The sequence below is a fragment of the Gopherus evgoodei genome, chromosome 1, assembly GCF_007399415.2.
Source record: "Gopherus evgoodei ecotype Sinaloan lineage chromosome 1, rGopEvg1_v1.p, whole genome shotgun sequence".
In the NCBI taxonomy this organism is placed as follows: Eukaryota; Metazoa; Chordata; order Testudines; family Testudinidae; genus Gopherus; species Gopherus evgoodei.
The window spans coordinates 190675855-190699246 of record NC_044322.1 but is presented as its reverse complement, the minus strand read 5'-3'; the positions used below and the strand labels follow the sequence as shown (position 1 = coordinate 190699246).

Below are 23392 nucleotides of genomic sequence, written 5' to 3'. Positions count from 1 at the left end.
GGATAACAGAAAGAGAAAAAGAAATTATTCTTCTTGAATGCCAGCAATCCCCGGGGCCATACGCAGCTAGGCTTTGTCATGCAATGATACCCGATTACGTGCTCCAGGCATGGCGTGGTAAAGTTTCGTACCATGGTGGACGGAATAAGGCTGCCCTGCCCAGAAACCTTCTGCAAAGGCTATTGGGGTACCTCCAGGAGTGCTTCATAGAGATGTCCCTGGAGGATTTCCGCTCCATCCCCAGACATGTTAACAGACTTTTCCAGTAACTTTACTGCCAGCTACTGTATGCAAGCCCTCATGGCAAATCAATCATTAAAAACGGTTGCTTTTAAACTATAGTTTTTATTTAAAAAAGTACACTCACCAGAGGTCACTTCCACGGCTTCATTGTCCGTGCTAGTGGCTTGAGAGGGCTGGGAAGGTACTTCTGTCAGGGTGAGGAAAATATCCTGGCTGTTGGAGGGAATGGAGTGCTGTGTGGTCTCTGCCATCTCGTTCTCCTCCTGTTCCTCCTCCACATCTTCGCCGTCCGCAGAATCATCAGCAGTGGCTGAGATTACTACCCCCACCTCTGAATCCACAGACAAGGGGGGGCTTGTCGTGGCGCAGTTACCTAAAATTGCGTGAAGCTCCGCGTAGAAGCGGCATGTTTTTGGGACAGATCCGGATCTGCCATTTGCTGCTTTGGTCTTCTGGTACGCTTGTCTGAGCTCTTTCACTTTAACTCTGCACTGCACCGAGTCTCTGCTATGGCCTCTCTGCCTCATGGCATTAGAAATCTTTTCAAAAGTTTTCTCATTTCATCTACTGGAATGCAGTTCTGATAGCACAGAATCTTCTCCTCATACAGCTATCACATCCAATAACTCCTGTGTGTTCCATGCTGGAGCTCTTTTCCTATTCTCAGGAGACTGCATTGTTACCTGTGCTGCTGAGAGCTCCACGCTGGCCAAACAGGAAATGCAATTCAAAAGTTCCCAGGGCTTTTCCTGTGTACCTGGCCAGCAGTAGAGTTCCTTTACCTGTCCAGAGAGGAAACTGGTGCACTCTGGGATACCTCCCGGAGGCCATTAACTTCAATTTCCGTCCACACTAGCCCAAAATCGATTTTGTAAAATCGATTTTAGGGTTACTCCTTTCGTTTAGCTGGAGTACAGAAATAGATTTTAAGACCCCTTAAAATCGATTTTAAGTGCCTTGTAGTGTGGACGGTTACAGAGTTAAATCGATTTAACGCTCTAGTGTGGACCTGGCCTGAAATCTGTCATCATGCAAGAGAGATTAAGTTGACCTGTCACACAGGGAGTGAAATTTTTCACAGCACCAAGCAGCGTATCTAGGTCAATCAAATTTTTAGGTGTAGACCAAGCCTAACTGTAACTCTGCACTGCAGCTGGGACAAGCCCCCTAAGCCCAGGAAGACACAGACTCACAGTACCACGGCTCATGCCAGTGTGCTAGAAATAGCTGTGTGGATGTTGCGGCTCACCTGCTCAAGCCCACCTGACCACTTAGGCTTCAGTTCAGGTGGCTCACCCAAGTCTCTCCCAGAGCTACAATGTCCATAAAACTGCTTTTCATATGCTAGATCATGCCCCACTAGCACAAGTCTACCAAGGCTGGGAGGCTCATTCCCAGCTGCAGTATTAACATACCTTAACCCATCTGCAGAAGATACCACCACCTGGGCCTTTTCCAAACCAAACTACATGGCAGCAAGGAGAGAACCAATGTTAAACACAGGATGGACATTTTGTACAAGCATTTGGTGACATTTCAAGCTAAGCTAGAAACAAAAGTTTATGTGAAGGATAGGTGAAGGAGCAGCAATATGGAGTGGGATCTGCCCTACAATCATACTTGAAAAAACAAAACTGACCTCAACTAGTTCTTTCTTAAACATACCCAAGATTTCCCCCTCAACCCTGCCCCAAACAGCAGGGTCAACCCAGACAAAGGGCTCTTACTGATATAGGGGTTGTTGCTCCCTCTGGTTGGACGCTCCAGGAGACGGATGCTAAGCTGCTGATCACCTCTGAGGATGAAAATGTGCATGGAAGTCTTGCTTCCATCTCATTCTCCACAAAGAGCTCCTCTGGCGTCTTCACATCAAGTGCTGATACTCTGACTGTTTGGGGGTGAGGAAGAGGAAAAGGAAAAATTAAAAGAGTCAGGAGCTGTCTTGAAGGACCAGCAAAGAACAAGCAACATGGGATGAACTGGCACCACCTCAAGAACTACACAAGAGAACCAAGGTGGCAGCATCACCCCTATGGTGATGGGTTGTGCAGATATCACATCAAGTTTATAGCATGGACACATTGGCTGGATCCTGCTTCCCCTTTCTTGTGGCTTTTGCTATGGGGTGTTCCATGCCAACAGATGCTTCTTGTAGTGCAGCTGGTGGGAGACAATATTTAGTACAAAACTCCCTTGTAGTTAGTGCTCCAACTTCCACTGCCAGTTTGAGAAGTTAACCTTGAGAGAGGTTCCTGCTTCATTCACATCTCTCCTCCCCACCACACTCTGAATCTCTGCTGTAACGGGAACAAAACACCAAATTCAACTCCACTCATGATGAAGCGGGGCGGGGGTGCGCACACACATACACTAAACTTTTGGCTAAGTGCACACCTAATTCAGAGTGGGTAAACTTTTTGGGGAGGCACAGCCTTCCCAGATAGTCAGGCCCCCACCCCCATCTCTGACTGCCCCACTCAGAGTCCCTGTACCCATCCAACCTCCCTGCTCCCTGACTGCCATGCCCCCTATCCACACCCCTGCCCCCTCACAGGCCCCTGGGACTTCCACACCTATCCAACTGCCCCCTGTCCCCTAGCCTGCCTCCCAAGCCAGCTGTCCTTTATCCAATCCCCCTGCTCCCCACCCTCTTAACATGCCTCTCAGAGCACAATATCTGGCAGCTAGGCTCCCCTACAGGAGCCAGGGGAAGGGGGATAGCAGGGGAGGGGCCAGGGGCTAGCCTCCCCAGCTGGGAGCTCAAGGGCCAGGCAGGATGGTCCCAATGTGGCCCACAGACTGTAGTTTGCCCACCTCCGACCTAATTCTATAAGGCATAATGTTACCATTCCCTGGCTCACTTCAGCAGGAGTCCTAAATAAATCATCAACGAAATACATATGAATTCTTTGACTTACAACATTACCAAAGCTATTAACTCCTACAGCATTTCAGGTGAACGATCTGTGTAACAAGATTCTTGTTACTGAGCCTGCGATAGAGGTGCACAGCCAGTCATACAGACTGGAATCTTTGTCACCCCATCCTTCTCCTCACTTCCAAAAGAGTGAGCTTCAGAGTATTACACAACGGAGAAGTTGATAACAGTGACTCCAGAGTGTGTTATTGCCATTAGATCCGAATTTAATCTGAGAGGAAGTTGGATCACCTCAAATAGCAGGCTTGGAAAACAGCCTATAATGTCAGTTCTATTAAAGACAGATGATAATGTTTTAAACTGAGGCAGCCTCCAGACACTTAGGGCTTGTCTACATCAGAAAGTTGCAGCGCTGGTGAGGGAGTTACAGCGCTGCAACTTTGAAGGTGTACACATCTGCAGGGCATCACCAGCGCTGCAACTCCCTGTTTGCAGCGCTGGCCGTACTCCCATTTTGTCTCGGGTGTAGAGGATCCAGCGCTGGTGATCCAGCGCTGGTAATCCAATGTAGACACTTACCAGAGCTTTTCTTGACCTCCGTGGAAGGAGGAAGCCTCTGGTAATCAAGCTGGTCTCACTTTCCCGGTTTGCTCTCTCGTTCCCGGAACCCAGGGCAAGCAGATCTCCTTCCCTGCGGTTTGCAGGGTGGCTCCGGGAACGCGAGAGCAAACCGCGGCAAAGCTGGTCTCCTTTCCCGGTTTGCTCTCTCGTTCCCCGAACCGCCGAGCAAGCGGTTCTCCTTCCTTGCGGTTTGCAGGGTGGCTCCGGGAACGCGAGAGCAAACCGCGGCGAAGCTGGTCTCCTTTCCCGGTTTGCTCTCTCGTTCCCCGAACCGCCGAGCAAGCGGTTCTCCTTCCCTGCGGTTTGCAGGGTGGCTCCGGGAACGCGAGAGCAAACCGCGGCGAAGCTGGTCTCCTTCCCCGGCTTGCTCTCTCGTTCCCGGAACCCCGAGCAAGCAGGTCTCCTTCCCTGCGGTTTGCAGGGTGGCTCCGGGAACGCGAGAGCAAACAGCGGCGAAGCTGGTCTCCTTTCCCGGTTTGCTCTCTCGTTCCCCGAACCGCCGAGCAAGCGGTTCTCCTTCCCTGCGGTTTGCAGGGTGGCTCCGGGAACGCGAGAGCAAACCGCGGCGAAGCTGGTCTCCTTCCCCGGCTTGCTCTCTCGTTCCCGGAACCCCCCTTGAAGCCGCCCAACAGCGCTGCAGTGTGGCCACATCTAACACCACTTGCAGCGCTGGTTGCTGTAAGTGTGGCCACTCTGCAGCGCTGGCCCTATACAGCTGTACTAATACAGCTGTAACCACCAGCGCTGCCAAATTTTAGATGTAGACATGGCCTTAGCTACTATGGTGATGAGTTGTGGTTCAAATACAGATAGTCAAAACAACCTGGGGCTGTAAGTCTGCTGCATGTATTCAGAGTGAAAGCGAGCCCTGAAGACTGCATATGGCTCAGAGTAAGTTCATCTTCTGTAGAAGTTAGTCTTTTAAGGCGATTGCTTTGTCATCCAAACCAAGCACATAGCTACAATTAACCAAGAGGTATTCCACCTCTTGTCTGCAGCTGAGGCCTTATCTATGCTAAGCATTTTCAGAAGTTCTCCCACCATGGGGTTGCAGCAGTGCTAGGTCACTGATTGGGGAATTTTGGTGTACACTGAAGATATTAATTGTCTAGAAGACAAGCATGAGACCTACTTTGTCATGTACCATATTCTGAATATGGTAAGGAAAAGTCATTTTACTTCATAACCGCCACAACCTTAGGGCAGACCAGAAAGCAAAAACCTGCATTGTCACTATAATTTTCTCAAGTACCACTCCTAGTGACCACCCCCTCACTGACTGCACCATAAATTCTCAGCATTCTACAAAAAATGCCTGACACACAGAATCTGTCCTGGGGCATCCTGAAGACACAAATGCATCAGATTTTAGAAACTATGATTATGAGTGACAGGGAATGGATCACTTTATTATTACCTGTTCTGTTCATTCCCTCTGAAGCACCTGGCATTGGCCACTGTCAGAAGACAGGACCTTGGACTGACCCAGTAGGGCCATTGTTATTAGCCTAATGCTTGCTAATAAAGAAAGCATTAAAAGTAGTTTCTCCTGCATGTTCCCTTAATATCACAGAATTGTCTCTGAGTGACCGGACACTTGGAAATGCCTATGAAACAGCTACATGTATGGAGGAGAATTGGCAGGATAGCCTGTACCCAGCAGAAGCTTCCTTCCAGACCAGGTTAGGTTGCTAACCTTACAGCTGCCCCTCTACTCTGTTCCCAGTGGTGTAAAGCAATTCAGACCCCCAGATTTGGGTTCCCCATTTCCAAAGCAGCTGCGACAACACAGAATTTAGTTCTTGGCTGAACCCCCAATGCTTTACCCCCTTCTTCCAGCTGGAAGCCACCAGTCCAGTCCCTACAGGTAATGGGGGCCCCAGTCAGATAGCATAGCCTGGGGGACCAGGCTCCTCAAGGGCTTGCTGCTTCTGCTGCCGCCGCCCACAGGTCCAGGGGTGGCATATCGTCCAAGGCCGCAAGCGACACGTATATTTTCAAACAACCACCCCTCCTTGGAGAGCGTTTAAATCTGGTCACTGCAGCCAACCCCAGGCAGCCGGGGAGAGCCTGTTTTCCCCATAGCACCTGCATGTTGAGGAGCTGGAAAGAGGAGGCAGGAACAGTGGAGGAACTAGCACGGAGTGTGTGGGGAAGACAGGAGAGCACGTGGGTAGGGGAACCTGGGGAGGGAGATGAAGCTGACCAACATCCCCCGCTGTACAGCTCTGACCCCTCCCTTCCCTGCACTGCTCCAACGCCCCTCACATTGCCCCACGGGCGCCCCGTCCAGCAGCCCCCGAGAGCGGAGCTTTGAGGGGCTCCAGACTCCAGCCCGGGCGCCGCCCCGCCCAGGGCTCCCCGGTCACCGCGCCCCGGGAGACCTCAGCCCCACCCCCGGCTGCCCCCCCCCGCACTCACGGAAGCCCAGAGCGGCTGCGGCGGCCGCCGCCAGCATCAGCACCGGAGCCACTCGCCACCCCGCGCTGCCGCCGCTGCCATTTTCCTGCCGTCGCCGCCCCGTGCCTCCATTATCCCAGCCCCCGGCGCAGCCCCGCCCCTTAGGGCCGGACGGTGGGTGGGGAAAGGGGCTCCCGCCAGATGATGGGACGGAGGAGCCGTCAATCGCGCACACCTCCCGCGTCCCGCTCTCCGTCCCCCTCTGGCTCCGCCCCGTGTGTCCAGTGTGGGCGCGTGATTGGCGAGTTGGTTTGTCACTCACTGGAAGAGCGTCCTACCAGAAAGGGTAGGCCAATTGCCTTGGCCCCGCCCCGTCAGGAACACGTTACACTGAGCGGGATGGGAGGGCTTCCCCATTGCTGGGCCCGTTCTTGGCGGGCTGTGGCTTATGGCGCCCCGGCCATTACCCGTGTGACGGGCTGCTCCGCACCCGGCCCCAGTGCCTGAGCCACCTCAGGGCAGGGTGACCAGAGAGGAAGTGTAAAAAAGAAGGGGACAGTGGATGGGGGTAACAGGTCTGTACATAAAACAAAGGCCCAGATGTCAGGATTTCCCCCAATAAAATCAGGACATTTGGTCACCCTACCTCTGTGCGCCCACCCTTCAGCTTCCCGGGCCAAGCCACTAGCACTGCCCACACTTAATGGGTGTGGTTCTTAAAGCCCCAATTTCTGGAGTCATGTGATTATACAAGCCCCTTAGCTCCTTATTTTTAATGCTTCTAGCCCTCACTGTTGCTGAGAAGAGATTACTGGCTCAAAACACAGAGAACAAATACCATTCTTCACATTTATTTTAACAATCTTAATTACTTTTTTTGTCAGCCTCAGGCTGAGCAATACTGCCTCAGTACACACACACCCCACTATGTACCAGTCTCTGTCATTTTCACACATCCTGCTGCACTCCAGCCTGCATCACACTGACCACCTGCATTCAGGTTTTAGTGTTATTCCTTATTTAGGTCTTAAAACAGTAACAAATTAGTAGCAGGTCATGAACTGTCAGGATGAAGGAATACTAGCTCTTCATACACACTTGTACCCTCCCTAGCCAATCTGACACTAGGAAACTGCAGAGCAGCCATAGTGCTACCTCAGTAGCCTGGCTTGTTTTCACAGATAACAGCTTCTTCACTGGAGAGATTAACTATCAGACCATATAGTTTTCCTGAAGATCACACAAATGAGAGTTCTGTTTGGGTTGGGTGAAATCTGGACCTGGTTTAGGTGTATATTGATAAGATACAGGACTATAACATTTTGCTCAATTTCATGAGGCAAGAGCCTGACAGATGTTGGGGAGAGGATAGAATTATGTTTTCAGGTGGGATTAGTTTTTGATTATTGGCATCACTACAGGGCAGAATCAAGTTTATTTGGATGCTTTAACTGTGCATTTCCAAAACTTTGTTTACATTTCTCTTAAGTTTAACCTTATTCTAGGATTTATAATGCATATTTTAAGGATAGATACCTTTGTAATGTTTTTCATCCTAAATTACTTAGTATACTCTCAATTTTATCTCAGTGTTAATGTAATTTTTATCTGGGAATACCGATTAGCAGGAAAGTGTCCCACTGCTGCTCTGTGTTCACAATTCAGTTAGTTTGTATGCTTGCAGAATTGAAGATGATGTGTTCCAGCAGGTGTGGCAGCTGGGAAGGTTAGTCCCCGGTCTTCACTCCCATCTAATAACATGGGTTGGATTATGCTTTCAGATAATACTAGTAGTAGGATTGGTGGATTAGGAAAATAGAAGTTCTCTGAGGCTGAAGGAACAAAATGAACACCATGTAGAATCAAGCACGTGGATTTATTACACACAGCGCTGGCCAAGTGTCACTTTGCTTATTAGGCTCAGAGACACAGCCAAGCAATTGATTACAATAGATTATATAGAATTTTCATGGGTGGAGGGAATTTTCATGGGTGGGAGGTTCTGAGCCCCTGGATAGGTCTAGCAGCAAGACAAGATAAGCACAGTAAATCAGTAGTCTAAAAGATTACATAATGGCTCCACCCAAGGTTTCAGGTTAACATATAACATACTATTAGTACACAGGTGTTTTCAATTAAACAATGTATAAAGTGTATAATTATAAAATACATATGTTGAATTCTGATTTGGGGTCCATAAGAATGAGGTAGCTCTTCTGGTTGTCCAACAGGTATATTCCTGGGGGTTAAAGCAAAAAGACATTGAAAAGTACATGGCAATAGAAATTGTTTTTCAGGTTGCCCCATTGTGTTTCTAAAGGCTAACACTGGAATCTGGGAGGGAGGGGTGCACCAATTAGAAGGGAGGATGTCATATCTCCTACTGACATGCTTGAGCCTCTCAATGAACTCAAGGTTGGTATGTAGGGAGGGTATTGGTTATCTTTTCCTGCAGAAGGAGTGGACATAGAGGCTACTTTCAATACTTTGGTATGTCTGTAGATTCTGATAAAGATACCAATTACTGCTCCCCAGCTGGAGTTTTGCTGACCATGCTTATCTCAGTAAAAAGCAAGATCGTCTTTTGTTTGTTCAGCTTCTTTTAGCTAATATTGTTCTCAGTGGGCTAGCCCCCCCGCTCAAACCAAGCTTTGGGTCTCTGTAAAAAGTTGCTGACAGGGTCTGTAATCAGGGTTTTACAAACACAGCAATTGAATTTTGGCCCTTCAGAGGCTTTTTCTTATAATGCTTCCATTTCCTAGTTTGATTTTTCTCTATGCATTTGAGTATGGGTAGTTCAGTGTGTTTTCCCATTTCTTTCAACAAAGTTGAATTATTTTGGTTGGCATAGCTTTTTCTCCTAAAGATCATTGTCTTTGCCTAGTTGACCTGCACAGCCTATGTTTTGAAGCAGGTTTCTAGTAAATATTGGTTCTTTTGCAGACTTGGGGGTAGTTTCATGGAAGATTTAGATTAGGAGATTACTGCAGTCAAGGTACTAGGCTGCTGTTATATACACTGAAGAGGAAGGTATAGTTACATCCCACTTTTATTCCCATCTTTCTTGAAAATCTGTTGGGGGTGGGGAGGGCTGCATTCTATTTAATACTTAAAAAGCTGAAGCACAAATTTAACCATGTTGTATGTTATTCCACTCTGTAGCAGTTTTAAAATTAATTGCTGGGTGCATCTTGCATCAAACATGTTTTTAAAGTTTATCAGACAGGAAAATGACCTCCCCTGTCTTCTAGGGAGGCCCTGCATTCCCATGAAGTTAAGGAAGCAGTTGAGGACCTGGTCTACACTACGCGTTTAAACCAAATTTAGTAGCGTTAAACCGATTTAACCCTGCACCTGTCCACACAACGAGGCCCTTTATATTGATATAAAAGGCTCTTTAAGCCAATTTCTGTACTCCTCTCCGATGAGAGGAGTAGCACTGAAATTGGTATTGCCATGTCGGATTAGGGTTAGCATGGCCGTAAATCGATGGTATTGGCCTCTGGGTGGTATCCCACAGTACACCACTGTGACTGCTCTGGAAAGCAATCTGAACTTGGATGCACTGGCCAGGTAGACAGGAAAAGCCCCGCAAACTTTTGAATTTCATTTCCTGTTTGGCCAGTGTGGAGAGCTCACCAGCACAGGTGACCATGCAGAGCTCATCAGCACAGGTAACAATGCAGTCTCCTGAGAATTGAAAAAGAGCTCCAGCATGGACCGCATGGGAGGTACTGGATCTGATTGCTATATGGGGAGAGGATTCTGTGCTAACAGAACTCCGTTCCAAAAGACGAAATGAAAAAACATTTGAAAAAATGTCCAAGGCTATGATGGAGAAAGGCCACACCAGGGACTCAGTGGAGTTAAGGAAAGTTAAGGAGCTCAGACAAGCCTACCAGAAAGTTAAGGAGCTCAGACAAGCCTACCAGAAAACCAAAGAAGCAAGCGGAAGGTCCGGGGCAGGGCTGAAAACATGCCGCTTCTTCACTGAGCTGCATGCAATTCTAGGGGGGGTCCGTCACCAGTTCCCCACCTCTGTCCGTGGATTCCGAGGTGGGGGTGGTAATCTCAGCCATGGCTGAGGATTCTGTGGACATGGAAGATGAGGAGGACGAGCTTGCAGCGAGCACACAGCACTCCATTCTCCCCAACAGCCAGGAGCTTTTTCTCACCCAGACGGAATTACCCTCCCAGCCCTCCCAAGCCACTAGCCCAGACAATGAAGCCATGGAAGTGACCTCTGGTGAGTGTACCTTTGTAAATATAAAACATGGTTTAAAAGCAAGCGTTTTTTAATTATTGATTTGCCCTGAGGACTTGGGATGCATTCGTGGCCAGTACAGTTATTGGAAAAGTCTGTTAACATGTCTGGGGATGGAGCGGAAATCCTCCAAGGACATCTCCATGAAGCTCTCCTGGAGGTACTCCAAAAGCCTTTGCAGAAGGTTTCTGGGCAGGGTAGCCTTATTCCGCCCTCCATGGTAGGACACTTGACCACGCCATGCATGTAGCAAGTAATCTGGTATCATTGCATGACAAAGCCTAGCTGCGTATGGTCCCAGAGATTACTGGCATTCCAGCAACATCCGTTCTTTATCTCGCTGTGTTATCCTCAGGAGAGTGATATCGTTCATGGTAACCAGGTTGAAATTCAGAAATTTAATTAAGGGGACAGAGATGGCCATTCCTACTGGGCTGTTTGCCAGTTGCTTAAAAGAAATCCTTCCTTGCAGGTAGCCAAGCAGGGGGAGGGGAGGAGTGGAAGAATGGCGCTGAGCTTTTTCGCATTTGGCTAGCAGGGATCTTCCCTGCTACCAGCCACGCAGTGGGGTGGCAAGGGGGGTGTTTAGCAGTGATCTTCCATGATACCTGCCACATGGTGAGGGGAGCGAAGGGGTAAAGTGATCATCCCAGAGAATTGGATGGGGGGGTGGTTTCTGCTGCTGCATGTTAACAGGAAAGAAGCAGCACAGAACGGGATTTGCTTGGTATTTGGGAAAGGAGGGCACTGTGTATATGAAGGCTGCAGAAGCCGAAAGACAATGGCTTACCATGGCCGCAGGCAAGCTGCATTATGCTGCCCAGACCTGCATCTGTGAGATCTCTAACACCAGAGCCACAGGCACTCAATATTAAGATGCAAAATGCGACCTTGTAGTGAAATCACATGTGCTATGTAAGGTGAATAGTGTTGTTCACCGTGAAAGAGTATAAGCATTGTTCTGTAAAATGTATCTTTTTAAATACTTCTCTCCCTTTTTTCCCTCCCTCATGCAGCTGCAAATTTTTCAAGCCTCCCTACTCCATCCCAAAGGCTATCTCAGATAAGGTGGCGGAAAAAAAAGACACGAGACAAAATGTTCTCGGAAATCATGGAAGTGGCCCTCAATGAAAGAGGTCATCTGAATGAGTGGAAGGACGTGGTATCAAATTACAGGAAAGATGCCAGTGAACGTGAGGAGAGGAGGAACCAACGTGAGGAGAGGAGGGACGCTCGAGATGAGAGGTGGCGGCAGGAAGATCAGCAGTGGCGGGATGCAATGGTGGGTCTGCTGCGTTATCAAACTGACATCCTTTGACGTCTAGTGGAGTTTCAGGAACAGCAGCAGGGTCACAGAGTGCCGCTGCAGCCCCTGTGTAACCACCTTCACCCCTCATCATGTTCCATATCTTCCTCACCCAGACGTGTAAGAATGCGTGGGGGAAGGCTTCGTGCACCTGCCCAACCAAAAGGCTGTCATTACTTTGCAGTTTCTTTAGTGGCCTTTTCCTTCCCTCCTATCCTCCTCCCAAACCACACCTGGGCTACCTTGTCAGTTCTTTCTCTCTTTTTATAATGACTTAATAAAGAATACATGATTTTTAAACGATAGTGACTTTATTTCCTTAAGCAAGCTGTAATTGAAGGGGGAGGGTGGGTTGCTTACAGGGAATGAGTCAATCGAGGGGAAACAAACACAGCAATCACACCGTACCCTGGCCCGTGATGAAACTCGTTTTCAAAGCTTCTCTGATGCGCACCACTTCCTGGTGTGCTCTTCTAATCGCGCTGGTGTCTGGCTGTGCATAATCAGCAGCCAGGTGATTTGCCTCAGCCTCCTACCCCGCCATAAAGGTCTCCCCCTTACTCTCACAGAGATTCTGGAGCACACAGCAAGCAGCAATAACAATGGGGACATTGGTTTGGCTGAGGTCTGAGCAAGTCAGTAATGTGCGCCAGCGCGCCTTTAGACGGCCAAATGCACATTCTACCACCATTCCACACTTTCTCAGCCTGTAGTTGAACAACTCCTGACTACTGTCTAGGCTGCCTGTGTATGGCTTCATGAGCCATGGCGTCAAGGGGTAGGCTGGGTCCCCCAGAATAACTATAGGCATGTCAACATCCTCAACTGTTATTTTCTGGTCTGGGAAGTAATTCCCTTGCTGCAGCCGTTTAAACAGAGTAGTGTTCCTGAAGCCACGAGCATCATGAACCCTTCCTGGCCATCCCACATGGATGTTGGTGAAACGTCCCTTGTGATCCACCAGTGCTTGCAGCACCATTGAAAAGTACCCCTTGCGGTTTACGTACTGGTGCCCTGGTGCTCTGGTGCCAAGATAGGGATATGGGTTCCATCTATCGCCCCCCCACCATAGTTAGGGAATCCCATTGCAGCAAAGCCATCCACTATGACCTGCACGTTTCCCAGAGTCACAACCTTTCATAGCAGCAGCTTAATGATTGCTTTGACTACTTGCATGACAGCAGCCCCCACAGTAGATTTTCCCACTCCAAATTGATTCCCAACTGACCGGTAGCTGTTTGGCGTTGCAAGCTTCCAGAGGGCTATCGCCACTCACTTCTCAACTGTGAGGGCTGCTCTCATCTTGGTATTCTGGTGTTTCAGGGCAGGGGAAAGCAAGTCAAAATTCCATGAAAGTGCCCTTACGCATGCGAAAGTTTTGCAGCCACTGCGAATCATCCCAAACCTGCAAAACTATGCGGTCTCACCACTCTGTGCTTCTTTCCTGGGCCCAAAATTGGTGTTCAATGGCTAGAACTTGCCCCATTACCAGCAGGATCTCCAAAGCGCAGGGGCCTGTGGTTTGAGAGAATTCTGTGTCCATGTTCTCATCACTCTCGTCGCTGCGCTGCCGTAGCCGCCGCCTCCTTGCCTGGCTTTGCAGGTCCTGGTTCAGCATAGACTGCACGAGAATGCGCAAGGTGTTTACAACGTCCACGATTGCGGTCTTGATCTGAGTAGGGTCCATGCTTGCTGTGCTATGGTGTTTGTACAGTTCACCCAGGAAAAAAGGCATGAAACAGTTGTCTGCTGCTTTCACGGAGGGAGGGGTGAGGCTGTACCACCCGCAACAATGTTTTTTCCCCCATCAGGCACTGGGATATCAACCCAGAATTCCAAGGGGCAGGGGAGACTGTGGGAACTATGGGATAGCTACGGGATAGCTACCCACAGTGCAACACTCTTGAAATCGACTCTAGCCTCGGTACATGGATGCACACCGCCGAATTAATGTGCTTAGTGTGGCCGCGTGCACTCGACATTATACAATCTGTTTTACAAAACCGGTTTATGTAAAATCGGAATAATCCCGTAGTGTAGACATACCCGAGGATAAGACTACTGCAGAGGCTTACCTAGTCTGATTTTTAGTTAGTATTATACACCTCAGCTTTCCTTCTCAGATGATTCTCCAGCCCCCAGTACAGTTAGATCACACCAGATAAGTCCCAAAAGTCTACCCCTTTCAGAATTAGAGTCCAAACAGAAATACAAACAACAACATTTCTCCCATCCTCTCTTGCTATACATAACCATTGCTCAAATTATTTGTCCCGTTGACAAACAGCCTTTCATCTGGGTCCAGCATCCAACCCTCTTGGTCCTGTCAGTCTCTTCTCCTCCCTGTTGACAGGAGCAATTAGCTGTACCTCTGCACAAGGAAGATCATAAGGGAACCCACACCTACCCTCTACCACAAGTTCCCATCCTGGGATGCTAAACAGTTATATCTGCCCCATAACATAAACTGTCCTATCTTTACTTCCTAGAGCTTCTGCCAATATGCTCAGCCTTGCTGCCTCACCAGCCCCTTTTTTTAGCTAGTAGCCTCCCGCTTAACAGAGCACTTCCATCTAATCTTCCTCCTAAATAGCCTGCCTCTTTTTTATCCCAGCAAGCCTGATTTAGTTACACACTTCTCCTTGTCATGTGACTCCTATGCTCATTCCTTTCACTTGGGGAAGTGGGCTAAGCCTCAGGAGCAGCTGAGCCCCAAACCACTTAAAGTCTTAGCTCACCCTGTGAGTTGTGACTGCATCACTCTTCAAGTATATTTGGATGAGGCCTACTCTGGACCTATTCTTTTCAGGTAATAAAAATGAGGTACTCATAAAAGACTGAAGTGTCAAAAGAGGAGGTGCCGGAACAAACTTCTTAGAATGTCTCATAGAGAATGCTGGTGGTTTTGTTTTGTGCACATCATGTCCATTGCAGAAACTACAAGTCTTAGTGTACAATATCTCATCTTGATCTGTGCTTCCATGATTGCTCAAATGGGCAGCAGGATGGAGCATTCAGCGTTTGTTGCAGGGGTTGGTTCCTGGGTTAGTGTTTCTGTTGTGTGGTGTGTAGTTACTGGTGAGTATTTGCTTCAGGATGGGGGGCTGTCTGAAGCAAGGACTGGCCTGTCTCCGAAGGTCTGTGAGAGTGAGGGATCGTCCTTCAGGATAGGTTGTAGATCCTTGATGATGCGCTGGAAAGGTTTATTTTGATCCAAACAGAGCTGCCTGAGAAGTCTACAGGTCCCAGCATGGAATTGCTCAGTCTCAGTCCAAGCAATATGGTTCATATATTGCATGGTCCACCATACAGTACACCAATTCACTGCCTTGGAGTGGTCCTTTCCAAAGAAACTACAGGTCCAAGAATGGTGTTCCAGTTCAATTAAAATATCCTCTGTATGAAAATGAGCACAGCTGCAGCCTACATTGTAGAAAAACATAGTGCTTCCCTTAGATCATTCCCTAGCATAAGCCAAGGCTCAGAGATCATAGTAATAGACTATTGTAGGTGAAACTGAGATCAGAGTGTACCCTAGTCAGACCATCTTTAGAGCTCACTAAAAAGCCTTATCTTTTGCAAAGCCAACCCATAATAACAGGGCTAAGATAATTTTCTCATAAGACAGTAGGAGCAGAGACCATTTTTGTTCTGAGTCCTGACTCTCTTATATAACTGTACTTCAGCAGCTGGATGCTATGGTGATTGGTTCTTTGTAAATATAACAAGCAGATAGGTGTATAGTGCCCAAGAGATCTTTGAATAAAAGCAGATATCTATGTCCATGCAGCATCCCACTGGAGTCAGTGCGGATCCTCACCGTTGGAGGGATCCATTTGTGTGGCTGGGCTTGCAGGGTTGGGACCATACTTATTAAATATTTGTCTATCATAAAACAAGGAGTGGAGACTTTGCTGCTTGACATTGGTATAACAGCCTGTTTTCTGTGGGCTTTTATTCCTTCTTAATTTTGAGCTCTCAAATGGTCCATAGATCTTGTACTGGGTCACTGCACAGTGGTGAATTTTACTTAAGGAGAAGGCAGCTCCTGCAGATGTGAAGGATGACAAGGGATCACGCACTGGCACTCAGGCTTGATGAAAGAGTCTCTGCGGGTATATGTACATTGTTATCTCTACTAAAAATAACAGTATTGTTCGTATAATTAATTAATTTGACTCTAATAAAAAAAACCTAATAAGAAATGAAGGGGTAAAGAACAATCCTTGGTGGAAGAAGCCGAATGGGGGCAGAATAAAGCTAGCTAAACAACTCTCTAATGAGAAACAGCTACCTGGCTATGACTGACCCAACATTAGCTTCCTTTATTGTAGCAGGAAAACAGCTCTCGTAGCGGCTCGTTGGTCTAGGGGTATGATTCTCGCTTAGGGTGCGAGAGGTCCCGGGTTCAAATCCCGGACGAGCCCTGTTTTTTTTCCCCTTCCCAATACTCAAATAGTTCTGTGATCATTTGACATTGTTTTTACTGAAGGGTACGTTTATACATTACAATAAAAGAAATGGGGAAGCATTTGCAACTAAAAATATGACTCTCTTGCTCTCTGTTCTGACAGTGCATGAATTTGAATAAAACTCCGGCGAGGGAACCGATTAGTCTCACTGATTCATGAGCCCCCGCTCCTCCTCCACACGAGCTGTGATGAGCCCCACTTTCCCCACAAGCACCCCCATACATCGTCCCCTAATAACACTGCTCAATCCTTTCACGATACTGGCATGACGGGGTGGCGGGGGCTAAGCTGAGAGTCCAAGGGGGAGCGGGAAGCAGGCAGGCAGGCAGGCGGGAATACATCCTGGGGTGCGGTGTGCAGGTCACCGCTCACCTGTGCCCCTACTTGTTCTCCATATAACCCCGCTCTCCCCCCTGCCTATTTGTCTTGGCACTTCTGTGCGCCCATCCCCCTTGCTCCCTGTCACAGCTCCCGAGTCTTTACAAACGGGATAACAGGAGTCCCTCCTTTCCCTCCCCAGCCTGAAAACCAGCCTGACTTCAGTGTTTATTTTTTGTATCGCCGCTTGCACGAGCCCCTACATTCCCCAGCCCCGTTACTGCCCCCGTCACCCCTTCCCTCTGTGCAATTCCCACCCACTCGTTACGCCTCCCTCCTCTGCACTGCCCCTTCTCCCACCCGCTTTACCTTGGGCTCCCCCCGTCACTGCCCTCGGGGCCCCGCTGTGCCTGTAACGCAACAAAATGAAGTGAGGCATCAAACCCACAAAATGGGAAGGCTCGCGCCCCCCTCCGTAGCGGGCTCGTCCGGGATTTGAACCCGGGACCTCTCGCACCCGAAGCGAGAATCATACCCCTAGACCAACGAGCCGCTGCCTGCTTCTTTCTCCCCAGCCAGACTCTTCACTATTATCCCGCCTCCTCGCTGTAAAGCACCAACCACTAATAGTATGGCCTGGTTCCCTCCCCCGCCAGGCTACCGGATGGTTCCGCCCACAGGTTGGAAGGTACCATTCCGCTCCCCACTAGGCTCCACCCGCCTGATGGTATCGCCTTTCCTCCACCCTGTCAGCCCGCTCAGCCGGCCTCAGGTGGGGGAGGGCGCCTGATGGTAGGACGCGAGTCCCTCGTGTGGAATCCCACTCTGCGCTTTCCCATGGGGACGCCTCAGCCCCGCAATCGCGAGGTCACACACTGTTCCCCAACGGCGGCTGGATCCAGAGCCGGGCGAGCTCATCCCCGGGGGTCTCTTTCCTGCTTCAGCTCCCCCCCCCCCACACAGTGCGGTCTGGACATTCGGACCTCCCCCTACCCCCAAAGTGGGGCCATGGTTTAGTCCGGCCTGCCCTTCTCCACCGGGCATCACAAGAAGGTCCCTGTAGTTACCCGGATGTTGCTCCCTTCCACACACCCCGCCCTTTCCCTGAATAGCTGCCCCCTCCCGCCCTGAGTCTGCGTCAGGCAGGCAGAGCCCCGGGGCGGGGCGGGGCCAGCTGAGAGCTGGTGGCTGCGCAGAGCTCTCGAGCCCGGCTCGGGCGCGGGGCCAGGTTCAATGAGCCGTCTGGGCAGGCGCTAGGCCTGTGCTGGGCGTGGAAGGGGGCCCTGGAGCAATGTCACGGGGACCCCCTCCCCAGCCTCCTCTAGCGCCACATCAGAGCCGCTTTGCTCCTCATTGCCAAGCCCTGTCTGCTCCCTGGCCTCCCTGTTGTGCTACACGCTGCCAACTCCATGCACTCTCCGCCCCCTCGCGCCCTGCTACCTGTGCACTTACAAGTGACATAGGGACTTTGCGGCCCTGGGTTGAAGCCCCTGCTCCATCACAGACTCTGTGTGATCTAGACTGTTCACTTAGCCTCCCTCTGTGCTCCGGTTTCACTTGTGTGAATAATATGCTAAAAGAGAGCGAAGTGCATGGCAATCAGCTGATAAAAGCTCAGTGTAAGGACTATGTGATATTAACTGCTGCCAATGCTTTTCATCTGGCTCCCATTTCGCTTTGAACAAGTAAAACCGGAAGACAACCACAGAACTAATAAGACCTCAACTGAACACAACTGCCCAAACTTTTATGTTGCATTCCTTTCCCCGCTCTGTTGTGTTTTGTTTGTGTAATTTTAAAGTTCTTCTGGACAAAAGACTTGTATTGTTACACTACTTATCTATAAAGCATCAGGCATGCCAAAGGTGCTATATAAATAACAGAATTTTCTTACAGTGTTTTCCTGTCCAATCATTAAGAGTTTTAGGATCTGACCCTGTACTCTTTTATCTAGAGAATTTGAGATGCCACTGTGGCCACCCTTGGTCTCAATGCATGGTCCAGGGCCCCTTGTGCTTCTATATAAAACAGTTTTCAATGTAGGTTGTGTGTAACTAGTAATTATTATCTATATCATCCAGCAGCTCCACACAGGTGGTATGTGGAGGTCTGCAGCTCAGCCCTACTCAGCTCATCCAGAAAAGACGGGGAGATTGCCTGTTTTAACACATATCTTTTCTCCACCCGCTCCTCACACACAGAGTCCCAATTTGATCTAAGGTGGGTCAGCAAATTATGGCCCGTGGGCTGCGTCCAGTGGCCTGTCAGACATTTTAATCCAGCCCTCGAGCTCCCACCTGGGAGCAGGGTTGGTGGCTTCCCCTGCTCCAGCGCTCCACCTGGGGAGAGGGGTCGGGAACCGTTTGGTGTGGCTCTACGCAGTTCCTGGAAGCAGTGGCATGTGTCAATGGCAGAGAGGAAGGAGGGTCAGGGAGAAGCTGGGAGGCAAGATCAAACCAGTATCTTAGATGCCTTTATACAAATGCAAGAAGTATGGGTAATAAGCAGGAAGAACTGGAAGTGCTAATAAATAAATACAACTATGACATTATTGGCATTACTGAAACTTGGTGGGGTAATACACACGACTGGAATGTTGGTGTGGATGGGTATAGTTTGCTCAGGAAGGATAGACAGGGGAAAAAGGGAGGAGGTGTTGCCTTATATATTAAAAATGTACACACTTGGACTGAGGTGGAGATGGACATAGGAGACGGAAGGGTGGAGAGTCTCTGGGTTAGGCTAAAAGGGGTAAAAAACCACAGGTGATGTCGTGCTGGGAGTCTACTACAGGCCACCTAATCAGGCGGAAGAGGTGGATGAGGCTTTTTTCAAACAACTAACAAAATCATCCAAAGCCCAAGATTTGGTGGTGATGGGGGACTTCAACTATCCAGATATATGTTGGGAAAATAACACCGCGGGGCACAGACTATCCAATAAGTTCCTGGACTGCATTGCAGACAACTTTTTATTTCAGAAAGTTGAAAAAGCTACTAGGGGGGAAGCTGTTCTAGACTTGATTTTAACCAATAGGGAGGAACTTGTTGAGAATTTAAAAGTAGAAGGAAGCTTGGGTGAAAGTGATCATGAAATCATAGAATTTGCAATTCTAAGGAAGGGTAGAAAGGAGTACAGCAGAATAGAGACAATGGATTTCAGGAAGGCGGATTTTGGTAAGCTCAGAGAGCTGATAGGCAAGGTCCCATGGGAATTAAGACTGAGGGGAAAAACAACTGAGGAAAGTTGGCAGTTTTTCAAAGGGACGCTATTAAGGGCCCAAAAGCAAGTTATTCTGATGGTTAGGAAAGATAGAAAATGTGGCAAAAGACCACCTTGGCTTACCCTTGAGATCTTGCGTGACCTACAAAATAAAAAGGCGGCATATAAAAAATGGAAACTAGGTCAGATCACGAAGGATGAATATAGGCAAATAACAGGAATGCAGAGGCAAGATTAGAAAAGCAAAGGCACAAAATGAACTCAAACTAGCTATGGGAATAAAGGGAAACAAGAAGACTTTTTATCAATACATTAGAAGCAAGAGGAAGACTAAGGAGAGGGTAGGCCCACTGCTCAATGAGGAGGGGGTAACAGTAACGGGAGACTTGGAAATGGCAGAGATGCTTAATGACTTCTTTGTTTCGGTCTTCACTGAGAAGTCTGAAGGAATGTCTAGTATAGTGAATGCTTACGGGAAGAGGGTAGGTTTAGAAGAGAAAATAAGGAAAGAGCAAGTAAAAAATCACTTAGAAAAGTTAGATGCCTGCAAGTCACCAGGGCCTGATGAAATGCATCCTAGAATACTCAAGGAGTTAATAGAGGAGGTATCTGAGCCTCTAGCTATTATCTTTGGGAAATCATGGGAGATGGGGGAGATTCCAGAAGACTGGAAGGGGGCAAATATAGTGCCCATCTATTAAAAGGGAAATAAAAACAACCCAGGAAACTACAGACCAGTTAGTTTAACTTCTGTGCCAGGGAAGATAATGGAGCAGGTAATCAAAGAAATCATCTGCAAACACTTGGAAGGTGGTAAGGTGATAGGGAATAGCCAGCATGGATTTGTAAAGAACAAATCGTGTCAAACTAATCTGATAGCGTTCTTTGATAGGATAACGAGCCTTGTGGATAAGGGAGAAGCGGTGGATGAGATATACCTAGACTTTAGTAAGGCATTTGATACAGTTTCGCATGATATTCTTATAGATAAGCTAGGAAAGTACAATTTAGATGGGGCTACTATAAGGTGGGTGCATAACTGGCTGGATAACCGTACTCAGAGAGTAGTTGTTAATGGCTCCCAATCCTGCTGGAAAGGTATAACAAGTGGGGTTCCGCAGGGGTCTGTTTTGGGACCGGTTCTGTTCAATATCTTCATCAACGATTTAGATGTTGGCATAGAAAGTACGCTTATTAAGTTTGCGGACGATACCAAACTGGGAGGGATTGCAACTGCTCTGGAGGACAGGGTCAAAATTCAAAATGATCTGGACAAATTGGAGAAATGGTCTGAGGTAAACAGGATGAAGTTCAATAAAGATAAATGCAAAGTGCTCCACTTAGGAAGGAACAATCAGTTTCACACATACAGAATGGGAAGAGACTGTCTAGGAAGGAGTATGGCAGAAAGAGATCTAGGGGTCATAGTGGACCACAAGCTTAATATGAGTGAACAGTGTGATACTGTTGCAAAAAAAGCAAACATGATTCTGGGATGCATTAACAGGTGTGTTGTAAACAAGACACGAGAAATCATTCTTCCGCTTTACTCTGCGCTGGTTAGGCCTCAACTGGAGTATTGTGTCCAGTTCTGGGCACCGCATTTCAAGAAAGATGTGGAGAAATTGGAGAGGGTCCAGAGAAGAGCAACAAGAATGATTAAAGGTCTTGAGAACATGACCTATGAAGGAAGGCTGAAGGAATTGGGTTTGTTTAGTTTGGAAAAGAGAAGACTGAGAGGGGATATGATAGCAGTTTTCAGGTATCTAAAAGGGTGTCATCAGGAGGAGGGAGAAAACTTGTTCACCTTAGCCTCCAATGATAGAACAAGAAGCAATGGGCTTAAACTGCAGCAAGGGAGATTTAGGTTGGACATTAGGAAAACGTTCCTAACTGTCAGGGTAGTTAAACACTGGAATAGATTGCCTAGGGAAGTTGTGGAATCTCCATCGCTGGAGATATTTAAGAGTAGGTTAGATAAATGTCTATCAGGGATGGTCTAGACAGTATTTGGTCCTGCCATGAGGGCAGGGGACTGGACTCGATGACCTCTCGAGGTCCCTTCCAGTCCTAGAGTCTATGAGTCTATGAGTCCCCTCTGGCTCCTAGGCATAAGGGCAGTCAGGGGGCTCTGGACACTTCCCCCACCCCAAGCGCTGGCTTTGCAGATCCCATTGGCTGCGAACCACCAGACCTTTTAATCTGGCCCTCGAGCTCCCGCTGGGGAGCAGGGTCAGGGGCTTGCTGGGAACCACAGCTAATGGGAGCTGCAGGGGTGGTGACCTGCGGACAGGGCAGTGCGCAGAGCCACCTGGCCGTGCCTCCGCATAGGAGCTGGAGGGGGAATATGCCGCTGCTTCTGGGAGTTGCTTGAGATAAGCGCCTCCTGGATCCTGCCTCCCTGACCTTCTCCTGCACCCCAACCCCCTGCTGCAGCACTGATCCCCCTCCTGCCCTCCGAAGTACCCTTTTGCCCCCCAAATTCCTCATGCCTAGCCCCGCCCCTGAGCCTGCACCCCCAGTCGGAGCCCTCACATTCACCCTGCACCCCAACCCCCTGCCCAGAGCCCCCTCGCACTCCCTGAACTCCTAATTTCTGGCCCCTCCCCAGAGCCCACACCCCCAGACAGAGCCCTCACCCCCTCACACCCACCGACCTCCAATTTCGTGAGCATTCATGGCCGGCCATACAATTTCCATACCCAGATATGGCCCTCAGGCCAAAAAGTTTGCCCACCCCTGATCTAAGATGTCCTCCACGGAGTAAATTGTCTTCACCTACTCAGCAAGGCTACACTCCCTCAAGCCAATACTGAACAGCTCCCCATCTCTCCTTCTAGGAATCTGTCTGTTACCATAGACTAACAATAGACCTGTAGACAGACAACAGAAGAAAAAGCCCTTTTAAGTAGTGTCTGCCACATGGAAGCAGAGAGTGATGTCATACCTATGTAATGTATGCTACACCATTGTGTGTGTGGAGGGGCAATTTTGTCTGAAGGAAAACCTCTGTTCTTACCATGGAATCTTTAATGGCTACACAGATAGGATGTATGTTTTTAAGGTCTCATCCTGAAGACTTTCACATAATGAACTTTAAGAGGATGAGTAGTTGAGTCAGAGCTATCAGTACTGGGACCTGGCTCCAGGGAGTCCACAAATTTCAAATCTGATGGTTTAACACTACACTATCCCCTAGTCGTAATCCCACCCTTATTCTGTCTGCTGCCACCAGCTCTACCCATCCTGGTTTGGGTTTCTGCAGGTCCTCAGGAAGAAACACACAGTTATTTTTCTTTTCAACTCCACTATTTTATTTCCTCTGTTTTCCCATTATATTTTCAAGGTGAGGGAGGACAAATTCCACCCCCTACGCCAGCACACACATTCTCTAAACATGCACACTCATATATACAGTAATGCACAATCACACACGTCCAGATACATCTGCTGAGAAAAAAATGTTACAGTGATGACTGCAGCCTTGCCTGGGATACAAGCCCAAGCAAAGAGATTAAAATGTATTTTAAAGATGATGACACTTGCTGACATGGCTCAGAGAGGGTGTGGGGGTTTCATATGCTGAGAAACCTCTTGTAGGTACAAATGGCAACACCAATCACTTTTCACTGGTTTTGAATGAACAATATCTTAGTGCTTTCATCTGG

General features: G+C 48.6%; 1 protein-coding gene and 2 non-coding genes across 3 annotated transcripts in view; 1 reads left to right on the top strand and 2 right to left on the bottom strand.

Annotated features, from left to right (window-relative positions):
- LOC115644329 (junctional adhesion molecule-like) overlaps positions 1-7088 on the bottom strand; it is an 89736-nt gene extending 82648 nt beyond the window's left edge. The window contains exons 1-3 of the mRNA XM_030548529.1: positions 7076-7088; positions 6164-6463; positions 1971-2131 (exon numbers count right to left, since the gene is read on the bottom strand). Coding sequence (XP_030404389.1) covers positions 1971-2131; positions 6164-6463; positions 7076-7088 — 474 coding nt within the window. The remainder of the gene's footprint in view (positions 1-1970; positions 2132-6163; positions 6464-7075) is intronic.
- Positions 7089-16067: 8979 nt separating this feature from the next.
- Positions 16068-16139, top strand: TRNAP-AGG. The gene has a single exon. It is a non-coding gene; the product is annotated as a tRNA-Pro (tRNA).
- An 843-nt stretch (positions 16140-16982) lies between these two features.
- On the bottom strand, positions 16983-17054 carry TRNAP-CGG. The gene has a single exon. It is a non-coding gene; the product is annotated as a tRNA-Pro (tRNA).
- Positions 17055-23392: the final 6338 nt, after the last annotated feature.